Source organism: Electrophorus electricus, chromosome 8, assembly GCF_041902795.1.
Source record: "Electrophorus electricus isolate QZ-2024a chromosome 8, ASM4190279v1, whole genome shotgun sequence".
Taxonomy (NCBI): Eukaryota; Metazoa; Chordata; class Actinopteri; order Gymnotiformes; family Gymnotidae; genus Electrophorus; species Electrophorus electricus.
In genome coordinates, this window is record NC_137504.1 from 12,386,850 (window position 1) to 12,408,824 (window position 21,975).

The following is a 21,975-nucleotide window of genomic DNA, read 5'->3' on the forward strand; positions in this document are numbered from 1 at the left end:
AAACCTACTTCCAACAGTCTGCTTCGTGCACACCTTCACATGTGTCAAATGGTCTATGCAAAGAAAAAACTGAATATCAGTCATAAATATATTCTGAACTTTATCATTAGCAAAACTGAAGTCATGTCTGAACATAAATTGAGCATGTTTTGATCTTTCTGGAAGGGAATCAGACCTTAACATGTATGTCAGAATGTTAAATATAATATAATATAGTTATATTTATATAAACACCAGGCAGCATAAAATATGATCCACTGAATTAGTGCATTTCTGTCAGTTGTATTAAATAAATATATCAATAAAAATAATGAATGTTCTTTATTAAGAAATGTCTCTATTAGACATGTCAATAAAAAATTAATCTATATGAATAATCAATATCTTTACACTCTGTCATAAAGCAGTCATTCTGAAATTTAGTTATAATCTAACCTGAACAAAGCTTTGTATAATTGTAAAATTTTATTAAAAATCTTCTTTTCTTCTTCTTCTTCTTCTTCTTCTTCTTCTTCTTCTTCTTCTTCTTCTTCTTGTTATTGTTATTGTTGTTGTTGTTGTTGTTAATAATAATATGCTCATATCAAACCTATGTAGATTTGTCTGCGCAGTGCTAGAACAAAAGACCACACACCCCACTCTAGGAGCAAGACTGCCTACCTCAGTCGTGGCCTGTGGCACTGCTGTAGATGATGTAATGCAACTCCTTTCTGCAGGAAAGCAGCCACTAGAGGGAGCAGGTTGCAGACCTTTCCTTATGTTATCTCTGCTTCGTAAGTAAGTACCTTACCAGTCCCGCCCATTGTGGACAACCAATGAGCACAGTCGTACATATGTGTGCCCCAGCTAATCAATTGATGCCTGGATGCAGAGGCAATTATAATGTGTGTTTGCCGTAGTCAGTGCCGTCCAGACTGTGTAACTATGCAACACGTTTTTGTCTGAGCACTGTCACTGCCGGTTCTTTATCGTAAATTTTAGCTATACATATTAGAAACATGTATTAGCACTATGGCAGTAGGAAATCAACTATGCCAATCATCGGGCAGATCTGTGATCAGTGTACGTACGGTCTGACTCCGTTTTGACTGTAAACTTTAAACAGGTAGTTGACCTAATAGCAAAGCTTTCAATCCAGCAAAACATTATTAGAACAGGATATTATTGGTCTTCATTACACTAAAAACATGCAATCTCTTGTAATTGTGATCTTTATTTTATTTCAAAATTATTTCATTTATAAATCTGAGCTGTCACTTATACTGTACAAATAGTCAGTAATATGACAATGTCAAGTCAAAACAACGACACAGAAACATATCTTTTCAGGTCATGGTTGGAGAAGGTACTGCTTTGCTGTGTAGAGGTACCCCTTAACAGCTGGGTGCTGGAATTCCTAATGTCTGTGCCCACATGCACTGTGCTAAGGACACAGCATGTTCTCACGTGCATGTGCAGGGTTTAAGGTTTTTACTGTACACTGCACCAGTAGGAATGTTAGTGCAGTCAAAGGCTCACTGGAGTGAAAGCAGTGTAAAAGCAGTGTAAATGGTCTACATTGCCTTATGTTGTAGAAGCTGAAGCGTTACACTCAGCTTGCTTTAATCTCTGATGTGCATTTAACCACAAATTCCTAACCAAGATTCTTTTTTAAAAGCTATTAACTCTGGACATTTTTTAGTGAGGTTTAAACTTAATAATATGTGTACATAATTCTAAACAAATATGGGGCCTGGCATAAAGTAAAAAGGTAAATCAGTTGTCACACAGGTCAAACCTACAACACCCTTGTACGTATTTGTTAGCGTTATATTTTATTCTAATGTACTAGAGCACAAGAGTTCAATTTCACTGAAGACATGGAGAGCTGTATGTTACACAGTTTAGTTGCTCCAACACATCTTATTTAACAAGTCAGATAATTATGAAGACCTTAACGAGTTTAAATCAAAGCCTGAGTGGATAGTCTGAGAAACAATGAAATGCCTGAATTACAACGTGATGTGACTCATAAGGACTGATATGGTATGGTTGTTACAGTTCTTTAAGATAACAGTTCAAGTATGCATTACACATGGCATATACCTAAACTTCCCTGGATTTTGGATTTTTCAGCCTGTTGACCAAGAAAAGTGTTGTGCTTGATTTTATGGACAAAAAAGAGTTCTAATTAATCTGTATTTCAAATAGTATAAACATGTCTTTCTCAAGTGATCAAATGTATTTAGTGATTAATTTTGCTAATGCAAGATCTCTAATGTTCACTTATACAAGATTGTACTACAATAGTCATTCTCAGTTGTGCACTGAAAATTCACTTGAACTGGAACCAGGATGTTTGGTGGACTGGAACACATGACTTCCTGTTTGCTTAACCAATAAAGTCCTGGTTGTTACCCTTTATTGAAGCTGAGTTGCTTTTTATTTTGCTTTTGTTTGCTTTTTATTTGTGAATGCTGTCATGTCATACTTTGTTTTTTAGATGCATTATTACCAGATTTTGCATAAACGCAGACATACAGACGCACTTACTGTTGCCAGGACACAGAACCCTGGGAACACATACACAAACTATTACTAGTATGTGTTTGCTGCAGGTGATGCCATTCAGACTATATGAAACGCTGCATCACATTTTTGTCTGAGCATTGTCACTGCTGGTTCTTTATCATAATTATTAGCAATACATATTGGAAACATGTTAGCCTTGTGACCCATCTCCACATACATTGCCCTTTTGGTCTTTATCAGCAGCATCAGACCCTTTGCTTTGACTTGATTGTCATTTTCAGGCAGAAATGGTGCCTGCTCTACATCGTTCAAAATGACCCCATCATCACCTTATCAGAGATGTAATGTAGCTAATTTATGTTCATGGCTGCAGGAGGGGGGGGGGGGGGGGGTCCCTGATGATACAGTTGACAGTGTTCTCACTCTCACTCTCAGCACTCCCTATCACCACTTGTTACGTGTCCATATGGTCTCATAGGAATACAGAGAGTATAAAAATAAAGAACTAAAATAAAGAACTATATTCTATAAATAAAACAAAGAACTATAACAACCATATCATATCAGTAAGGTCCTTGAGCATGATGAAGTTCATTGTCAGTGGCCAGTAGGTGTTGGAAGTAAATACAGATGCAGAACATCAGAGCATACACAATTTCTAGGGGAACTGTTGCTATGGTGGTCTAGACAAAGGACATTTGAGAGCCATTCATTCCATTTATTAAATTGGTGTGCATTTAGTGGGATGTTCAAGGCAAAAATATATTTGCCTGTCAGAGAAATCAGCAAGCCAGTTGCTGTAATTTTGAATAAACGAAAAAGTAATACAATCTTATGTTTTTGTTCGGTGGTTCACATTCCTGGACAGACAGCAGTTGACAGATCAGATGACTGACACAGAGAATCACGTGACCACTCATCCAAATCAAATCAACACTGTGTGTATCTAAACAGGAACTAAACATGAATTGCACAGGTATCTACTGTTTGTGTGTTTGCTGCAGGAAGTAGACAAGTCTCTTACTGAAGAAAAAGTACAAATACTCTGGTAAAAAATATTCTGTTAAAAGTTGAAGTATAGGGTTTTTTTTACTCAAGTACATAGAAGTACATGCTCTTAGATATACTAAAGTACTAATTTAAAAGTGTTTCTAAATACATTTCTGAGTATTGTTTGAGTGTTAATTAGATGTAAGCAACACAACATTCCACATAAATAATGGTTTATATTATGCATGCATAATCTGCAAAATCATATAAATGACACTTTTTTTTTATTGTAGAGCAAAATCTTGATAGGCAACCACAGCAATAATTGAATTAATGTGGATGTAGAGAAAAAACAACAACAACAATAATAATAATAATAACAATGAGTTTCCTGTTTTCATATGAAGAAATAAAAAAGGTCCAGAAAAAAATACAACACCCCCCTCTGGTTTCACATCCAGTTAGATTTCGATTAGCACTTGATAAGGTGCCTTTTTTATTATTATTAATAAGGGAAAAATGAGTAACAATCCTATTTTTAAAATGTACTGAGCAGAAATAAAAAGTAGGAATATTCAGGTACATATATCTTTCAAAAATGACTTAAGTAATGCAGTACACATACTTTGTTAATTCCCACCACTGTATATAGATGATTGAAATGTTCAAGTCATATTATCAAGAAATTCATCCATCAGTGAAAAATAGATGATATCTGTATTGGCATTAAATTGGCACCAAATGTCCAAGTTATATGTTATTTTAATCATTGAACCAGGTCTACATTACTATAAGGAATAAAAACATGATGGAAGAATAGGCTTCAGAAAAAAGAAAAATCTAGTCTGAATAGATAAAAAGGCAGTTTCCACTATGAAACAAAGCCAAATAACTTGGACAGCCCAACTTACAAATCCCACTGTGCCTGTGAACCCAAAAGTACAAGGTATTAACTGAACCCTTGAATCATCTTACACTATTAAAATGAATCAAGGACACAAAAGGATTGCTTTATATTTACATTTTTATTACTCTTATGTTGCAAACAATGACATCCAGATATATCGGTACACAATTTATATTTTGTGTGTGTACATGTGTGCGAGAACAGTAAGATCACAAAAAGCAGAATGAAATTCTTTACGTCAAGGGGCTTCAGTATATTAACAAGGCATAGAAAGCAAACTCAACTTGGAGCTTACTGGATGCACAACCCTACTGCACATACAGAAAAGCTCTAATATCCTTCAACTTCAACTGATACTACATAGTTTTGGAATAGCGCAGCTAGCCCTACACCACTGCCATTAAAAAAGTTACAACCACGTGCACCACTGACATGACCCCTTAGATTGCTAAAATCTGTCTCTTCGTCCTATCTATAACTAATTTTGTATTCATATTCATGTCAAACAGTTCATTAATTGCTGCCTCCATTAAATCCGTATCAACAGAGGTCAATTTTCCTAAATGTTTGTTTTGACACATGCATACATACCTGTTCATCAACAGTTAACACAGAGCAGCCTATTGTTATTGCACTTGTTGATCTACCTTGGAGGCATCTTCCCATTACTACAGGTAGCCACTCTGCAGGTCCATCAGAGTGAAATTACTGGCTGAGATATTAAATCTGCAGTTTCAACAACCTCCCTGATTCAAGAGAGCTTTACTAGATAGCTCATTCAATACAGTGACACACAGCAGTACCACTGAATGTCACAAAGCTTACTTCAATGGCAGAACTTTTAGCGGATTCCCCCCCCCCCCAGCTGACACATACATAGAAAATACAAACAATGAATGGTGCCATGATCACACTAATGAAACCACGGTTTTCATTTAGGTGTTTCATATATTGAGGGGGCACATACACCTGTTGAGTTTGTCAGTAGGCAGCCTGAGCTTTGACAACTTCTACAGAAGACACATGCTATGACTAGAAAACTGTAGTTAGCTGATAGTTATGGTTTTATTTGCTAAAACGGCTATGAGGTTGTCTATAGTAATGTAGATAATATGACTTCTTTTAAACGTTGTGGAATGCACTGGCTCTGTAGGCATCTTTCTTTGATTAATTATGTAGTCCAGAAAAAGGTGAGTATGTATAACCGCATTTGGTACAAGCACCATTTCTTTACAGATGTTCTCCTGGGGATAATCATGACAAAATGAAATGATGAAGTGAGCAGAGAGAACAGCTCCCCGCAAGCAGTAGAAAATGGAGAAAGGCAAAAGAATCAAAATGTAAACCCTGCTTTACACACACCATGTACCTCCTTCAACAAGTGCACTTAAACAAGACGGTTCCCTGTCATACTGTTGATTCGTCTTCTCATTAATATCATCACCATGATTATGCTCACCATGTAATCACTTGTCAGTTGTTAGAGACTAACTGGCACATGATTGGGTCTTGGGGAAAAACCAAGGCCATAGTCATGTTAGCAAGGCAGACATTGTGTTAAACCTGTCAATGCTGACCATGGCTAAAAATGGTCTTCATGGCCTGTAGCGCATGTCAATCTTAAACCTAATACACAAGCAGACTTCGCTGAGAGCATGTCTGGCCCATGTCTCTACACCCATGATAAGCGCTAGATAATCTTTGCAGTGTGAGAGATTTTTGTATATTGATTTAAAAACCAAAAAAAAACCAACCACACACCTCACTCTAGGTTTTATGACTACTATGCAGCATTTAGCACCTAAAATGCATTATTGGAGTAGGTCCTTTGGGGCAGGAGGCAAACGACAGTCAGACGTTTCATTTAAGTAATCGGCCTCTTAAACAAAACAAATTATGCAAATAAAGGTCATACATCAGTAATCCATCAGAATTACAGTAACCATCAATTCCCTCAGAAGCACAAAGCTGTACATTTCAAGGAAAATCTTGACCCCCTTTTGTTTCCCCTCTAGAAACTTAAAAGAAAAGTGAGACTCGCTTTAAGTGCCCTGTACTTGAATTCCCCAGACAGGATCATTCTGCCTTCTGTAACGAGATGCTCGATGCCTGAGCACTGCTAGTGCCTTTCAGTCTTATGGTAACTTCTAGACGATGGTAACCCCCCCCCCCCACCTTTTTTAATTATTTATTATTATTATTATTTTTTTTTTTGACAGAATACAAGTTTTTGGAATCACCATGCAAGAATACTTGTTTTTCTTTTTATGACTTTTTTTTTCACTCCTTTTGAGGGTGTCTTGTGTAACATTTAATAAGCTCAAACTACATCCAGAATAATTTACATAAAAGGACAATAGTTATTAGAAGAGTGCTGGATGGGATAGTAGCCATGGTGATGAATGTTTCCTGAAGGGTGAGTGTCAGGGTGAGGGGTAAAGTGATGGTAAAGATGGGGAGGGGCAAGGGGTGGGACGGGGGGAGATCAGCGACATTCCCACACTTTGACTGTTTGATCTACGCTTCCTGTCACCACGTAGGGGGAAGTCTTGTGGAAATCTGTGAAGAAAAAGATGAAGGATGTTTGTGAGTAAAACCCATGAGAACATGAAAAAAGGCAACACCATGCCACACTATAGCACACAGCTTAATGTCATTTGGAAAGGGACTATTGGTCATAGCCCTGGCCTCTTGCCATCCTGAAATCACTAGGCAATGGCATCTTACCCAAAGAGGTAACAAAGTGTTCGTGGGCACTCAGGGTCTTCATGCAGCGCTTATTTTTATAGTCCCAGATGCGCAGGGTCTTATCATCTGCACAGCTCACCACGAACTTCCCTCCTGGGTGGAAGAGCACCCCTCGCACCCAGTTATCATGGCCAACCTGAATGAGCGTGAGTGAGTGAGAGTTTGAGAAGAAGTTCAGATGATGTTAAAGTCAAATGCAAGTTTGTTGCCAGTAAATATTCTAGTTTCAAGCTCCTTACACAAATGTTGTAAATGATAATATTTTGACCTGAAATACCCAGGATCGAGGGATTCAAGGTTAAATTACCAGTGTCATAAGGCACATGCCAGTACTGACATCCCACATCTTAATGGTCTTGTCTCGGGATCCCGACAGCAGGAAGGGACCAGGCTTACCACTCTTCTTGTTCTACAGAAAGCACATGACCAAAATTTGAGTTAAAAAGTAACAATGATTGCAATTCTCAAAACGCTAGAAATGTCTGCTGCATCACGCCCAGTTATCAGACACCAGTGAGACTGCGGTACTTTAAATATTATTTTGCTAGTACAATACAGAACATTCATCAGGCCTTACGATGAAGCATTTCTACAAAATGCTGTGGCAGTAATTCTTACAGCTGCACTTTCATCAAGTGTCCTAAAGGAGGGAGGAGACTGCTGTGCACCTCTGAGCCGGTGGCCTCCAGTATGGTGGGGTGGGCGCTGTCTGGGGCCCAGGAGATGCACTCCACCACGTGCTCATGCTCCCGCAGCTCCGCCTTGCACTCCTTGGTGGCGGTCACCCACACACGCACCGTCTGGTCGTTAGAGCAGCTGGCCAACAGTGTACCGTCCTGGTTGGGCCGCACCATCCGCACCCACTCCCGGTGGCCCGTGAATGTTTTCACACAGTAGCTGCACATGTCAGATACATGGAAACAAACCATTTCTGTTGACTCTCTCTTGTGTAAGAACAGCCTTCACTACATACATGCATTAAAATGTTAACACAAATATACTATGAACAGCAAAAGTATATAAAAACAAAAGCAAAGATGAGCATGAATGCCAGTGTGAAGATGCCTTAACAATGATGGTCTAACTGCAGAAAAGTGAAGGTCCACTGAAATCTGTGCCATCCTAGACATGCTGCATCATGACTCAGGAGGAAGAGCAACATGATCGTTCTCTTCGCTCAGGCACACAATTAGCTCGCTGTTCGTTCCGGCCTAACCATACAAAGCCTTCTCTACTTACCCAGTGGCCACCTCCCACATTTTAATGGTCTTATCCCTCGAGGCAGACACTATATGGTCACCATTGGGCATAATGGCAACTGAGGACACATTGTGATCATGTCCTGTGTAAGACAAGAGGGGAAGGGGAACTTCAGTAAGAAATGCTTGGAAGTCAGAGAGTTGCAAAAGCTTTACCTTAAAAAGGAACATGGATGAGTTGGTGGCCTATTATTTGACATGCTGAAGTATAAACACCAAGGATGTTCATTTTAATTCTTAATTCCAATAATGACTTTGTCTTTCTGAAAATTCACAGTAGAAGTAAATATCCTGGATAAACACATGCCAGAACACCGGCACAATATGCATTGAGTGTTTGCTGTTTAAGAGCAAGTGTGGATGTTTCCCCAAACCTTTAATAGACTGGATTTAACATTCTGCCCTAAAAGTGACATATCAGCATGTCACTACAAATCAATTAGTGTCACTAAAGCATGCAAGGCTTGTAGTTATGTGCAGTTAAAGTAATTACCTTATCTTAATTCACCAGGGATCCTTGTTATCTAACTGGGTGAGGGAGATGAAAGTCTCCAAGTTCGCTAATCCTAACCTCAACAATCTCATTCCCAGACTACCCATATAATCCACTGATCTTTACAGGGACATAGCACATAAGGACTCATGTGCAAAGACCCATGTGCTGATCATCAGCCAATCCAATTATCAGTGGTGGATCCTGCTGCTAATGTCCCTGATAGACACCAAAGGTTGCAGGTTCACAGTGTACCCCTGACCACCTTATGCCATTGTGGTCCTCTCACCATGCATGGTCCTGATGCACTCAAAGCCCTGGAAGTCCCAGAGTTTGATGGTCATGTCTGCTGAGCAGGAAGCCAAAAGCTTTCCAGTCTGGTCGAAGGAGATGTCCTGCACAGAGTCCGTGTGTCCCTTCAGAGTGCGCTCAAAGTCTCCTGCCTCATAGTCCCAGACCTGCAATAATAGGACAAAAATGGCCTTGACCTGAGTCGAGAGGAAAGATCGCTGTTGTTCATTTTAACCAAAACATGCAATTAGACTGTTACTGGGAACTTCTGCAAATGGCTGGGAAGAAGCTAGTGCTGAAACAGCTGCATTCAAACCATGACAACACTGCAATGGCCAGAACACAGAACACATACTAATAGCATATTCACTGGTAGTGAAGCTGAAGTTATTACTAGCACTGATTCACTAATTCCAGGTAACTGTATTACAATGGCAAACAGCAATGCTGCAGTGGAAACACAGGATCACCATCTTTCAGTGAGAAACTCACCAGCTTTCCCCAAGTGAACCACACAAATCAGACTTTTTCCTTTGCAGGTAGTACGTCCAACCAACCAATCAAACTTGGGTATTCCTAACCAGGGATTAAAAAGGGCAGCTCCTATGAAAAGGCTGCTGGTTGACCTTTATAAGTCAGACACCTAACAGAGCCCCAAGCCTATAAAGTGCTTCAAGCTTAGGTATACAGGTAATCTAATAGGAATAGGAAAGATTTTTCCCCAGTCCTGAACTAAACTTCTTCCCCTAAATTACAATTATTACACATCCAATTGATAAAAGCGCATCACAGATTACTGCCTCAAAGCCTGGGAAAAGACAGACACTCTGTTCTTAGCTAGCTGTTTGCTGTGAAATGTCAGCGAGATCCAACAGAGACAATAAGAAGGTGAAGATGCCTCTGGCACGGGTACGGCTCAGAGGTGCTCCAAGATAGATGCTTGTAGAAAATGAATAGAGCAGCAGTGATCTGTCTTAAGAGATACTTGGATCCTAAAAAGAGCAAGGAAAAAAAAAAAGAAGAAGAGCTATATAAATAAAACAAGGGAAAAAATATAAACAGAAAAAAAGCAGCACTGAGCGCCATGTGTGGTGCCCAGAGAAGTGCTTGCTCTGCTGTTGCCCTGGGAAACCAGCACATCACAGCAGCTCCATGGAGATGGTAAGTGACTCAGCATAAAAACCTGGGAACACATTCACGTTCTTCTGGTAAAATTTTAACACACCCCCCACCCAAATACCCTGAACATGCTGTGTCACAGGATATGATATCTAAAACCCAACCAGACATGAACCGCTGGATGCTCACCTTGATGGTGGCATCCTCTGAAGCAGAAACCATGATACTAAACACAGGGTGAAAGATGACACGCGTGACAGGACTCCTGTGGCCACTGAGCGCATATTTCTCTGGGGGGCGGGGGATCCACTCTTTGGGGTCTCTCTTCTGCCCCACAGGTCCTCCTAAAGTGATCTCCTCTTTAGCCTCATTCAGCTTGGACTCCAACTCCATCACCTTAGTGAGCAATATAAGACAATGAGCTTTTGAACAGAATTAATGTGGGATCTGCAATGTAAGCACCATGATACCCTGGGGCAACCTGAACATTACAACTTAACAAGATTGATAATTAAAACATACTTAACTAAATTTATGAGTAAATTATGAGTAAAACTGAGTAAATGACAAAGCACTTTTGTAAGTCGCTCTGGATAAAAGTGTCTGCTAAATGCCGTAAATGTGATTTAATTACCATCCTATAAATTATGCTTGAACAATACTTTAAAAAAACATCACCAAAAAAAAAGCTCACAAAATACCCACATGTGAAACATTTGCATTGCTTACACAGCAAATCTTACATTGGAGCCTAAATAAACTAGTTCAACCTGATGTAGGCACACTGACCTTCTTTTGTAATCTGATGACTGAGGTCCATTTCTTTTCCAACAGACCTGCATACTTCTTATCTAATTCTTCATTCTGGAGACCAAAATAAGAGAAAGGGTAATGTGGTAATAAGAATTTCAGAAACTGCAATAGGACAGCGAATAGTCACTTATGTCCAGCAGCAGACACTAGTTTTCTGGATACAGATAAAGACAATGTGGAGTAGAAAGAATGTTCAGTAGACAAGGATAAATCTTTGTTTCAGAGAGAGCAGGTCTTTAAGTCACAGAAACAGGTCTTACCATATCTAACTCTGCCTCCTTCTTAAAAACAGAATAGGCCTCTTCATAGCCATTAGAACGGAGGTAGTCCGCTATCGCTCGATTTCTGAAATTACAAGAGCTTCGATTCAGCACATACTAAACGAGAGACAATAAAATCTTTAACCTGTATTGTCCCTGTACAATTAAGTAAATAGCACCATTGTTTTATGATGTTAATATGACAGAATAAGCAAAATGGCTCATTTTATCTGCTGACATGCTTGCAAAAGAACTCCATAGTCTATCAAGACCAAAATAAAACAAAACACATGAGAAATACAATGACTGATTAAGCTGAGCAATAACCGAGAACAGATGAAAAACATTTAGTAGACGAGGAATACAAAAGGTTAGGTCTTCCTTTAATGTTGAGCTGCTGACGAAGTACCAGAGTCGCTCAAAGACAACAAACCAAATGCAAAGCACAAAATGTTCCAACAGGGAATAACGCTTGCACACACACGTGCACACAAACAGAGAGAACGAAAACATCTTAAGGGAGCCAAAGGATGTAAAGAGCAGGCAGGCTCTCTGTGCTAAATCAGCATTCTGAGCCAGCCTCTGAAAGCTAACCATAGTGTGAAGAAACAATACTAGCAAGCTGAGCCCTCCTACTCTAAATGGATTGAAAAATATAGACTAGACTAACCAAGCAAAGGAGGGAGGGGTGAACAGTGCACTTGTTGTCATGGTTACCAGCTAGTGGATGAAACTGTTCTCAGATGACACTGCGGGAAACGTAACTAAACCAAGGGAGCAACCAGCAGGTGTGCACACACACATGCACATGCGCCACACACAGATGTGCAGCACTTCATCATTAAGTAAACGAGCTTTTCACTTCTTGAGATGGCGGTGAATATTTTATGAACTGGCCACATGGCTAAATTTAGACAGTGAGGTCAGGTTAAATTCCTGATTCTTCCTGGTGCTGGTAACAGATCCTTTAGAGGGAGTGAGTGAGGGTGCGTGTGTGAGAGAGAGAGTGAGTGAGTGAGTGAGTGAGTCAGCCATCAAGTAGCCATGAAGCAAGCAGCAAACACTCAGAATACCAGAAATAAACAGAACATTAAAGATAATCAGGTATTGCTATACTGAAAAATATCTGATCCCCCTTTTAAAGGAAATGTTAAGGTGTGCAATTTTCAGATTCAGATTTCAGATTATATGGAACTTACAAGGTTGCTATTATTTTTATATATTACACATTATAAACAAACCAGTAGAAAATAGTGCAAATGTGGAAAACAGACTTCAAAATATCAAACACAACTAATGGACAGAGGAACAATTGAGTAAACTATTTAGAATGTAACCTTGGTGGAGGGGAATTGAAGGAATAAACCTGACAGATCTACATAAGGTTTATTTATTTTTTTTAATAATAAATCTAAAAATAAACAAGATTTCCCTATTAAAAAAAAAACAAAAAACAAAACAAAACAAACAAAAAAAAACACACCAACCTAAAAATAAAGGAATTTGGTTCAATTTCCTGTTCTTTCGTTTTAAGGACTACCACTATTGCTGGCTGAAGCACAAACAAAAGACCAAGCTGCTCATGCAAAAATTAAGTGAGCACCTCTCTCATATGAAGCTTTATGAAATATTAAAGCTAACTAGCCAGTGAATGTCACTCCCTGAGGCACAGACACCCATGTTGTCCACGGGAAACATTTCTTCACTCGACCCAACGGCTAAGCAGGTGTGCGAGAGCTTACAAGTAGGAGAAGCAAGGATGACAGGGCTGTGAACATTCTGTGGAGATTTGTTCTAATTAGTCTGGAAGCCAGTCTGGGCAAGGTGATATGGATGTTTCTGTACATTTTTAAAAATCCACTTTTCTTCCATTCGCTTACCCAAATTAAATGGTTCAATACATTCAGGTTAATATATGATCAAGCTCTCAAAGTTATAATTGATTGGCTGGGGCTTATAAATTAAAAGGCATCAAGATGTGATTACACATATAGAAATATTGATTATGAGCATGTCCCCATGATTTCCACATGGGTCTATTCCTAATGCGTTGACAATGTTCTGGCTGTGTGGTGGTTGTGAGAATGAAGAATATAGACTCACAGTTCATCTCGTTGCCTCTGTGACAGCACCATGGTGGCGGTGTGTGTGGGGGCGCTGTCTCTGCCCCGGGCTGGGAGCCTGTGGATGGTCCTCAGCACACTGGGTGAGCCCTCGTAGGATGGGATGAGATGGGACAGACACCTGGAGGGAGTGACACACTCTGGGGAAAAGGCGTGTCAGTGGCACCTGCAGCGATCCAGTCACAGGTTCAGGACAGGTGCACTTATGCTAGACAACAGAGCAGAGCTGCACAGACGTTCAGCAGTGGGATCTTCCCTTCATCTACAGAGGGACATTGAGAAAGAAAGAGGAGATTAGACAACATTCATCATTAAGATTCTAGCCAGCTGATTATGTCCATGACATGCAGTAAAAAAGCAGTTAAGAATCCTTGAGACTTGTTTAATTAGAAGATAAGGTTAAGTTCATCTCTTTACAACATTCCACTTGCTCGTTTGGCAGCATGTATCCCGATGCAACCTGAACGACCCATGTACCCTTCTGACAGCAAAGACACAAAGAGCAAGGTCCTGCAACCACATCTGTGTGTAGCCCTTCTAAAGCAGCCAGACTGGCTCTGTGCCTTAAATTCTCTTGTATAATCCAGAGGGTTCACTAAAACAGACCTCCAGATGAATAGGCAGAAGTGTGGTGGGGTGATCTGGTGAGAGGGGATCAAAAAGGCAGAGGCATGTCTTTGTAATCCTTCTGGTCTCAGGCAGACTGAAATATACTCTTGAATCTGGTGGGTGCTCAACGAAACAGCTTGATGAAGGTGAAAAACACCTAATCTTGTCTTCGCCAGCCAGACAAAGCACAAAGCCACATGTAATGTAATGCTCCATTCCAAAGTCCATGTGCCCACATGACAGATTTTTCCCACAAATAAAATAAGATAAGCCCATACATGCATGTATAACCTGGATGGGGGGGGGGGGATCCAACACGAGCCATGGAAGCCTCTTAAGCAAGAGAGTCATTCATGTTGAACCAGCTCCTGTAAGAAGGCCTAGCAAATGTTATTGTGCCTCATAATTTAAAGGCTGGCCAAAAAAGAGGCGGATTGTGAACATGTCCACACAGCTGCACCAACTCGGACACCCAGCTAACAGGTTATGCTACGGCCTGGAACAGCAGTGAGGACAAATAGCATGAAGCCTGAAAACAGAATGGCCACTGCCCAAGCTGCAAAACGCATCAACCTTTCAGTCACTCTCCGCCAGCCTCACACCTTCCTTACACTCGGCATCTGTGCAGCTATGCTTAGGCAGTGGACACTAATGCCAGTCAGCTTCGTTTCCATTCTTTATGTGAAAGCCGTTTGTGTGCTTGTGGCCATTCTCAACAGCCTTCGATGAGGCATGACATCATTTGGCAGCTGTAAATCTTTATTGCTGATATTTAATTCCATTAACAAAGCATGGCTGTGAACTTTGAACAAGTATGCTTCGTTTCGTTATCTAGTGCAGGCAAAGCTATGCGGTTTATGCCAGTGGAGAGAGAAAGGGCTCCAGGGCCCTTTTTCCCTGCAGCTTAGTGGTTAGACTGGGACAAGGCTGGCCATGCTGAGAATCCTAATGCCCCGGGCCAGTCGGACACTAAGAGGGGGGAAGCATCGATGTCCCTTTCACCTGCCACTCAATTTGCATGCAGGTAATCTTCAGTGAGATGCTTCATATAGGGATCTGCAGTGATGAGCAAATGCATTTGGAGGGCAAAGGTATTTACCATACTTCCCTAGCATGCAGGACAGGGGAAACAGAATGCAAGTGGACTGTGTGTGACATAATTGAGGGCACATATAGTTACTATTTATAGTTTAAAGGTAAATGCAAGCAGAAAATGAACATGCTAGGAATGTATGAAAGCTATACCACTGCAGCACTTCATTTTGCTTCCCATCATTCCCTGGGCTATTATAAAAGGTGCTAATTATTTGCATGTCACGGTATTTAGTGTTTGATTATCAGTCATGCTGTTTGATAATACTGAACTGTGGCCTGAGCCTCTGGAGCAGAATCCCATGTTCCAACCACTCTAACGTAACATGGTCATATGTCAGCCAGTGTGCTAAATGCCAGCAAACCAGCCTCCACTATAACAGCACATGTACGTTTTGGAACTGAGGGAATCCAACAACACAATATGTCTGTTTTTGTTTCTGTAACAGAATACAGAGACAATTCTTGGTGCGTATGTAAAAATGAATTGGGTGACTTAAGCGTGATGACAACAGCTTCATTTGGATGGAGAAGAAGCATGCTGAATCTTAAAAGTTGGCTTTGCAATGGCACCTGCTTTGTTCGGGCCTATGCAATTTGGCATAAAATGAGAGGGGCTGGTGCCATTTCAGGCAATATGAAAGGCATTTCTTTACTTCATCGATTTGCATAATGTATAGCCCAAAATGAAATGAGCATACCTGTGTGCGCGCGCGCGCCCGCACACACACACGTGTATTAAGCAGAGGTAGGCTTATCTATCCAATTTCAACACATTCATAGGAAACACGATTTTGAGTAATGTCATGGATAAAGAGGATGGATTTGTGATCAAGATGCTGAATGTGCAAGTCCTTATCCTGACTCTTCCTTGAGGGGAAAAAAAAAAAAAAAAAAAGAGCTTCAAGATAAAAATATATAATATATACCTCCAACAAAACCCTTTCAAAGCCAGAAATGCCTGACTTTTTTTTTTTTTTAAGAGCAACTGCTGGAAATACCAATTTCACTGCATCATGTCTGAAGTGCCCATATGGGGTTGAGGAGATTAGGCCCAACACGGGTCAGGCTTTACTTTGTGAAGCAGGCATAAAAGGTGCCTTGAATTTTTTTTCTTAAGTACATTTGCCTGCAAGGCTGAGACAGAAATGAGCAGTAAATTAAAGTGGGTCACAGCATAAACTAACATTCACAGAAGAATAAATTGCTAGATGGACACCCACCAGCAATATGTAAGATGTAATTCATGGAAGGAACCTTACATATTAAGGTTGAGAAACAACACGAAAATATAAGAATGCTCATATATGTCATTTATTATACAAAGAATTTAGCTCATCGGTTGTTTTGTTTTTCTGGAAAGCAAGATCACATGGTTAAACGAAGACTTCACCCAATACACTGTCATTCTAAACAATATTATTGGATTTGTCTAGGCCTAGTCACTGTGCCAAGGTCAAGATAATGCGTTAAAAGTGTGTGTGTGTGTGTATATATATATATATATATATATATATATATATATATATATATATATATATATATATATATAAATGATTTAACAGAAAATTTTACTTCTTGTGTGTTGGCTAATTTGAGCCCAGACCACTGACTTGCGAGCAACATATCTTAAATGTATAATCACATTATGAACACTGTTGCCTGGGAAACATATCCGTCAGACTAAAGGTTCGCTCAAACGGCGGAGCATTCTAAAGTAGTTTAGATTTGTGCTTAGCCAGTAAAGCAGCATACGCAAAATGCAGTCACCACAATACTTAGCAAGACAGTGTTAACCATTTGTAACATTTTTATTGACTATTCAAAAACTGGGCTGTGCCAGCACAAAATATCAATCTCTTTGGCCCGCAAGTGTGTTTGACAGAGACAGATAGCTAAAACATTGTAGACATATGACAAACCTGGTAGATATAGGTTAACTAGCTAGCTACCTGTTATTCTAAGGAAATAATCGATCTAACGGGCCTGCTAATCACGCCCTTGCTACCTTACCAGGACGAACTTCAGTTATTAGGATAGCCAAGTTAGGTTAGCTAGCTAACGCTAGCTAGCTAGGCAGCTTACCAACAGCAGACAGTTAGCCGGGTACCAAAAATAGACCCAGCTCTAAATAAATACATATACATACACACAAATAAATAAATAAATAAAAATAAATAAATAAATAAATCACAGGCACACCCAAGCTACAGCCAGACACAGGAGTTGGGTCAATTAGCTTCTGAGGTCGTCACAATGTCCGCAAGCATATTACTATAGCAAATCTGAGCCAAAAATAAACAGCTAAACGCACAGCTAGCCCTACGTCCTCTAACATCTTTAACAAGCTAGCTGGCTAGGTTACATGACTAGCTATCTACCATGCTAAGTTCGCTAGCTAACCAGAGATACTGGTGGGCTAACATGTTAGTTAACCTAGCTAAGCAAACGCTAGCTAGCAAGTACGATAAACCAATGTTGCCGGGTGGTCTTACGATAGCGTCCGAAAAACGTTACTCATTTAGTTAATGCGTTCTGATTATAATCATCACATACATTATTATTATTATTATTATTTCTGTGACTAAACGACAAGATTAAGATGCATCAGTATTGCAATTCACACCCTATTATTTTTACTCTAACGGCCTAGCCGCCATTTTGAGATATACGGCGCAAATTTTGTATCCACATAGATAAGCATTTTATCGCCACTTTCCCCAAACACTGAGATGAACATCCAAATCTAATACTTCTTACCTTGCTAAATGACGTGTCACTTATTAACCGGGTAACGCAGCTAGACAAAAAGTAAAATGAATAGCTATAATCTCTCCAGCAAGTCACTTCCGATTCCTCGGCTCGGTCAACCCTGTTTCTCCTCCTTGATTACTGCACCGCAATCGTCTATGGTTGCCGGCCACGCGCACAATGTGTCGAGTGGCGCGCCCGCCTTAAGAAGCCCAACTCAACAAAATTTCAAGTCTTTCATCGCAGAAAAAATATTGTGATTAGGCCCTAACAGAGTTAGAGATGTTTAAGAGTATATAAAAGGAATTAAGCGAGTGTTCCTTGTAAGCTTAGTATAGATATTATAGAAAAAATAATGATGTTACATGCTTTACTATATGTGTGAATAGCCTCTCACTGATTCTGTGACTGTTAGCCTTTTACACAGATCATGTAAATGTGCTGTAGCTCACTGTTAACTTTAAAGGTGATGAATGTTTGGCATCAAATGAGCTCAATACCCTTAATGGACTATATGGATTGTTGACCTTGCTTGGAGGCTATGAGATGGGAGAACACACAGAACATATTACACCATGCCCCACCATGTCTTTCATGATAGATCCATAATAACAATCTCTTCATTTACCTAAATATTCTACATCTTGTCTCCTCTGGATCGTGGACCTCCTTAATCCTATGGACTCCACATCCATATGGAGAGAACTGACCTAAATTTATTTGATCCTGATAGAACAGATCATCATCATTTAGATTTCTTATAGAATTTCTGAAATATTGTAAGACATGTTCCAAAACCTAATATTATTTGTGATTATTTGCTTGGACTAGATCTTATTATTATCGCAACTGAGTCATACATCTTAATGGTATGTAACAACCAGTGTTATTGCTTGTTGAAATATATTGTTATTGTTCAGTCACTGTCTAGTACCAATTAGAAGAGGACATGTTTAACCTTTTTATCCTTGGTTCCTGTCACAGTTTTGTGATAACTGTGATATATCTATAAACAGGGCTGGGTAGTAATGGAATACATATATTGACATTATACAGTCACATAAAAAACAAAGTACACACTCTTTGAATTCTATGGTTTTACATCAGGACATAATAAAAAATAACCTGGTCCTTAGCAGGTTTAAAAATAACTACAACCAGATGAACAGCACACAACAGTACAGGCGGTTATACAGGCAGCAAGAGCCAATTCAGCCCTAGGACCCTACAAAGTATGCAACTGGTATCCAAGACTTCTGCTCTGACTGTTGAACAATACATTGAATTTATGATGGTTATCTGGTATAGGGGAAGGTAGCCCAACAATGGAGATGTGGGGAAGGTGTCAGGATTCCCAAGGAGAATTCATGCAAGATTGAGCAGTTCAAGATATCGAAAGTGAGATATTTTTCAATGTCATGACTCAACACCTAATTAAGTACCTTCTGAAGAACATGTACATTGACACTTATCTTCAGAAAGGTGGGATCCCACATGTGCCAGGATAGCTTGTACATGCAGATGTCATGACACAGCTAAATAGAGATACCTGAAAAGGAAAAGGACTTCACAGTACTGTGGATGGACCTCACCAATGCATATGGCTCTATCCCACACAAGCTGAGACAGCAATGGAACAACATGTCACAAATAAGGTCAGGGACTTCATTTGGCTTTCAGATGGCACCATCTTGAAAAAAAGGATCAATGCTTGATGTAACATTTCAGTAATCCTCTTTGAACATTCTGGACAAGTCATCTGAGGTGGAATGCAGAGGCCCTCTGACCAAGTTTGCACCCCCCCCCAGGGTTTATGGATGATCTAGCAGTTACAACAACCTCATTGGATGCAATGAACCAGGTGAAATCAGGCCTGTGACCTAGAGCTCTGGTAGAGATAGTGCCATCAGGGAGAGCAGGGCATGGCTGCTTTACATGAACCCATGATAACCAAACTGATGGCAAGGGCAGGCATCACCTGGTACAAGAGGAGGTAAGAGGAAGGGTTGAGAAGATACGTGTAAGCCGGATGGTAAGTATGAACCAGTAGGTGACATGAACAAGTTGGGAACAGGAACTGTATCAGAAAATCTCTGGGTCCAAGTTGAGAAAGACTGAGCCTTTCCTCATAAGTGCAGTCTATCTACGACTGCCTTCTAAGTCCTCACCAGCATGTTCTTAGCTGCTTTTAACCTAATTACGTATTAAACAATGTATCTGTAACCTAATCCAAAGGAATACTATATTGCAGTAATGTAATCTGTTTACTTTTCATTACTTTTGGACAACTTTTTAACCAATAAACTGACAGTTTTATAACACTGGTATTTACAATGCCAGCCAGAATTTGGCCAACAGCCAACTCCTGTGTAGAGTCATGAACAAACACTGCTCAAGACAAAAGTGCAACACTAACTGTATGTTACATCTGATGTAGACCTTGAATGTAGGCTGAAACATCATGCTTTTAAAGTCAGATTTTTTGCTATAACACACAAAGTTTGTTGTGTTTTTGTTGTGACACTCAGTGTTTGATACATTTTTGGCACCTCACCTGTTGGTTGAAGCACCTCATGAACAGACCGGGGGAGGCGTAAAACTTATAAACATGTACCTTCCCCAGCAGGCTTCACCACTGTCCACATTAATACTGTTCTTGTACAGTTTTTCCTGCCACTTAAACTTTAGTAAGTTGAAGATGGATTTGTTCAGATCTGGGTAGACAACTTTGTCTTAGAAACTATTGTAATAGAAAAATAAAAAAGAAAGCTCATGGATTTAAATGAAACTATTAATGAAAGTGATAAGGACTACATATAAGGCATCTACAAATATGTCCACTGTCTATTAGTCTTTGATAGCATGTAGAACTTACTCAACATTATATATGAAAAATAAATGGGGTAAAGAACTTAATGTAGAGTTGACACAAGAAGCGTAACTTGGAGCGATCATGTGGCGGACGCATATTTTGAGAAGAGCGAGATTTATTAAGGGCAAATCCATAATCAGAGTCGTAGTCACAGTCCAGGGTCAGTTTACCAATATGGAGGGAGCCAGGTAACATGATGAGACAAACAGAAAGTAAAACACGATGAGATGAAAATAAATAAATAAATAAATAAATAAAGAGCAAACACAGCAGGGTTTAGTAAATCCAACTACAGAGAATACAAGAATGGAATCAGCAAACTTAAAAAAAAAAAAAAAAAATTTAAAAAAAAACCAACAAAAAAAAAACACAGGTTTTAAATACACAGGGTAATGATGACTAACAAGGCACAGGTGATACAAATAAGGTGAAAACCAAAACAAGGAATGAAACAAGAATGGTAAAAATGAACCCATGACATGAGACAGGGAAACCTTAGAGACAGGGCAACATAGGAGGGGCCAACTATGTATTATTTATGAAAAATACAACAGAGCAGAGATAGTAGAAAAACCATAAGAAGAAACTGTCTTAAGTCTCACCTTCCCAGAATGAACATATACTGTGCAGGAGATATTTAAGATTAAAAATTAAGAAAAAATTACATGAATCACAAACTAATGTAAAGCGCAACTAATGTAAAGTATCTACTCTTTGGCTGTAAAATATAACCAGCACAAGCTGTATCTGTTCACTTCTTCTTCTTCTTTTCTTATTTCTCTTTTTACTTTAAAAAATAAATGAATATTAAAGTCAAATAAAAAGACAAACAAAGCAGAAATTAATTCCTGTCTAGCAATGAGGACACCAGCTAGTCAGTTCCTGTCTCCAGTGTGGAAGATGCCACACTCTAATTCCGAGCATTCTTCCATTATATCTGGACTACCCTTTCTGTGTTTTTGGTCTGCGTTTCTTTGGATTGTGGTTTTTATTGGACTTGTCTGCCCTACCCTTTTGTGTTGTCTTCTTGTGACTGAACTCTCAGCCTTTGCACTGACTCTGATATCTGGACTATGTTTTATTGGTACTGTTGCCCTATTATGAATGCTTGCTCATGGATTTTTGTTCTTCTATATT

The 21,975-nt window shown here is 39.5% G+C and overlaps 1 protein-coding gene across 1 annotated transcript; it reads right to left on the bottom strand.

Moving 5' to 3' along the window:
- Positions 1-4,507: 4,507 nt before the first annotated feature.
- Positions 4,508-18,129, bottom strand: pafah1b1b (platelet-activating factor acetylhydrolase 1b, regulatory subunit 1b). The gene is made up of 11 exons (XM_027018398.3): positions 17,976-18,129; positions 13,495-13,776; positions 11,392-11,476; positions 11,108-11,182; positions 10,508-10,714; positions 9,198-9,366; positions 8,396-8,498; positions 7,825-8,053; positions 7,464-7,565; positions 7,136-7,292; positions 4,508-6,967 (listed from the first exon to the last, which is right to left on the bottom strand). The coding sequence occupies exons 2-11, from the start codon at positions 13,524-13,526 to the stop codon at positions 6,894-6,896; spliced, it is 1,233 nt and encodes a 410-aa protein (XP_026874199.1). The 5' UTR covers positions 13,527-13,776; positions 17,976-18,129; the 3' UTR covers positions 4,508-6,893.
- Between the last annotated feature and the right edge of the window lie 3,846 nt (positions 18,130-21,975).

Coding starts and splice junctions, on each gene's coding strand:
- pafah1b1b (XM_027018398.3), bottom strand. CDS start 13,526: ATGGTGCTGTCACAGAGGCAACGAGATGAACT. Junction 8,499..9,197: donor GTGCATCAGGACCATGCATG/GTGAGAGGACCA, acceptor TGTCTTACACAG/GACATGATCACAATGTGTCC. Junction 7,293..7,463: donor GCATGTGCCTTATGACACTG/GTAATTTAACCT, acceptor ACGCTCATTCAG/GTTGGCCATGATAACTGGGT.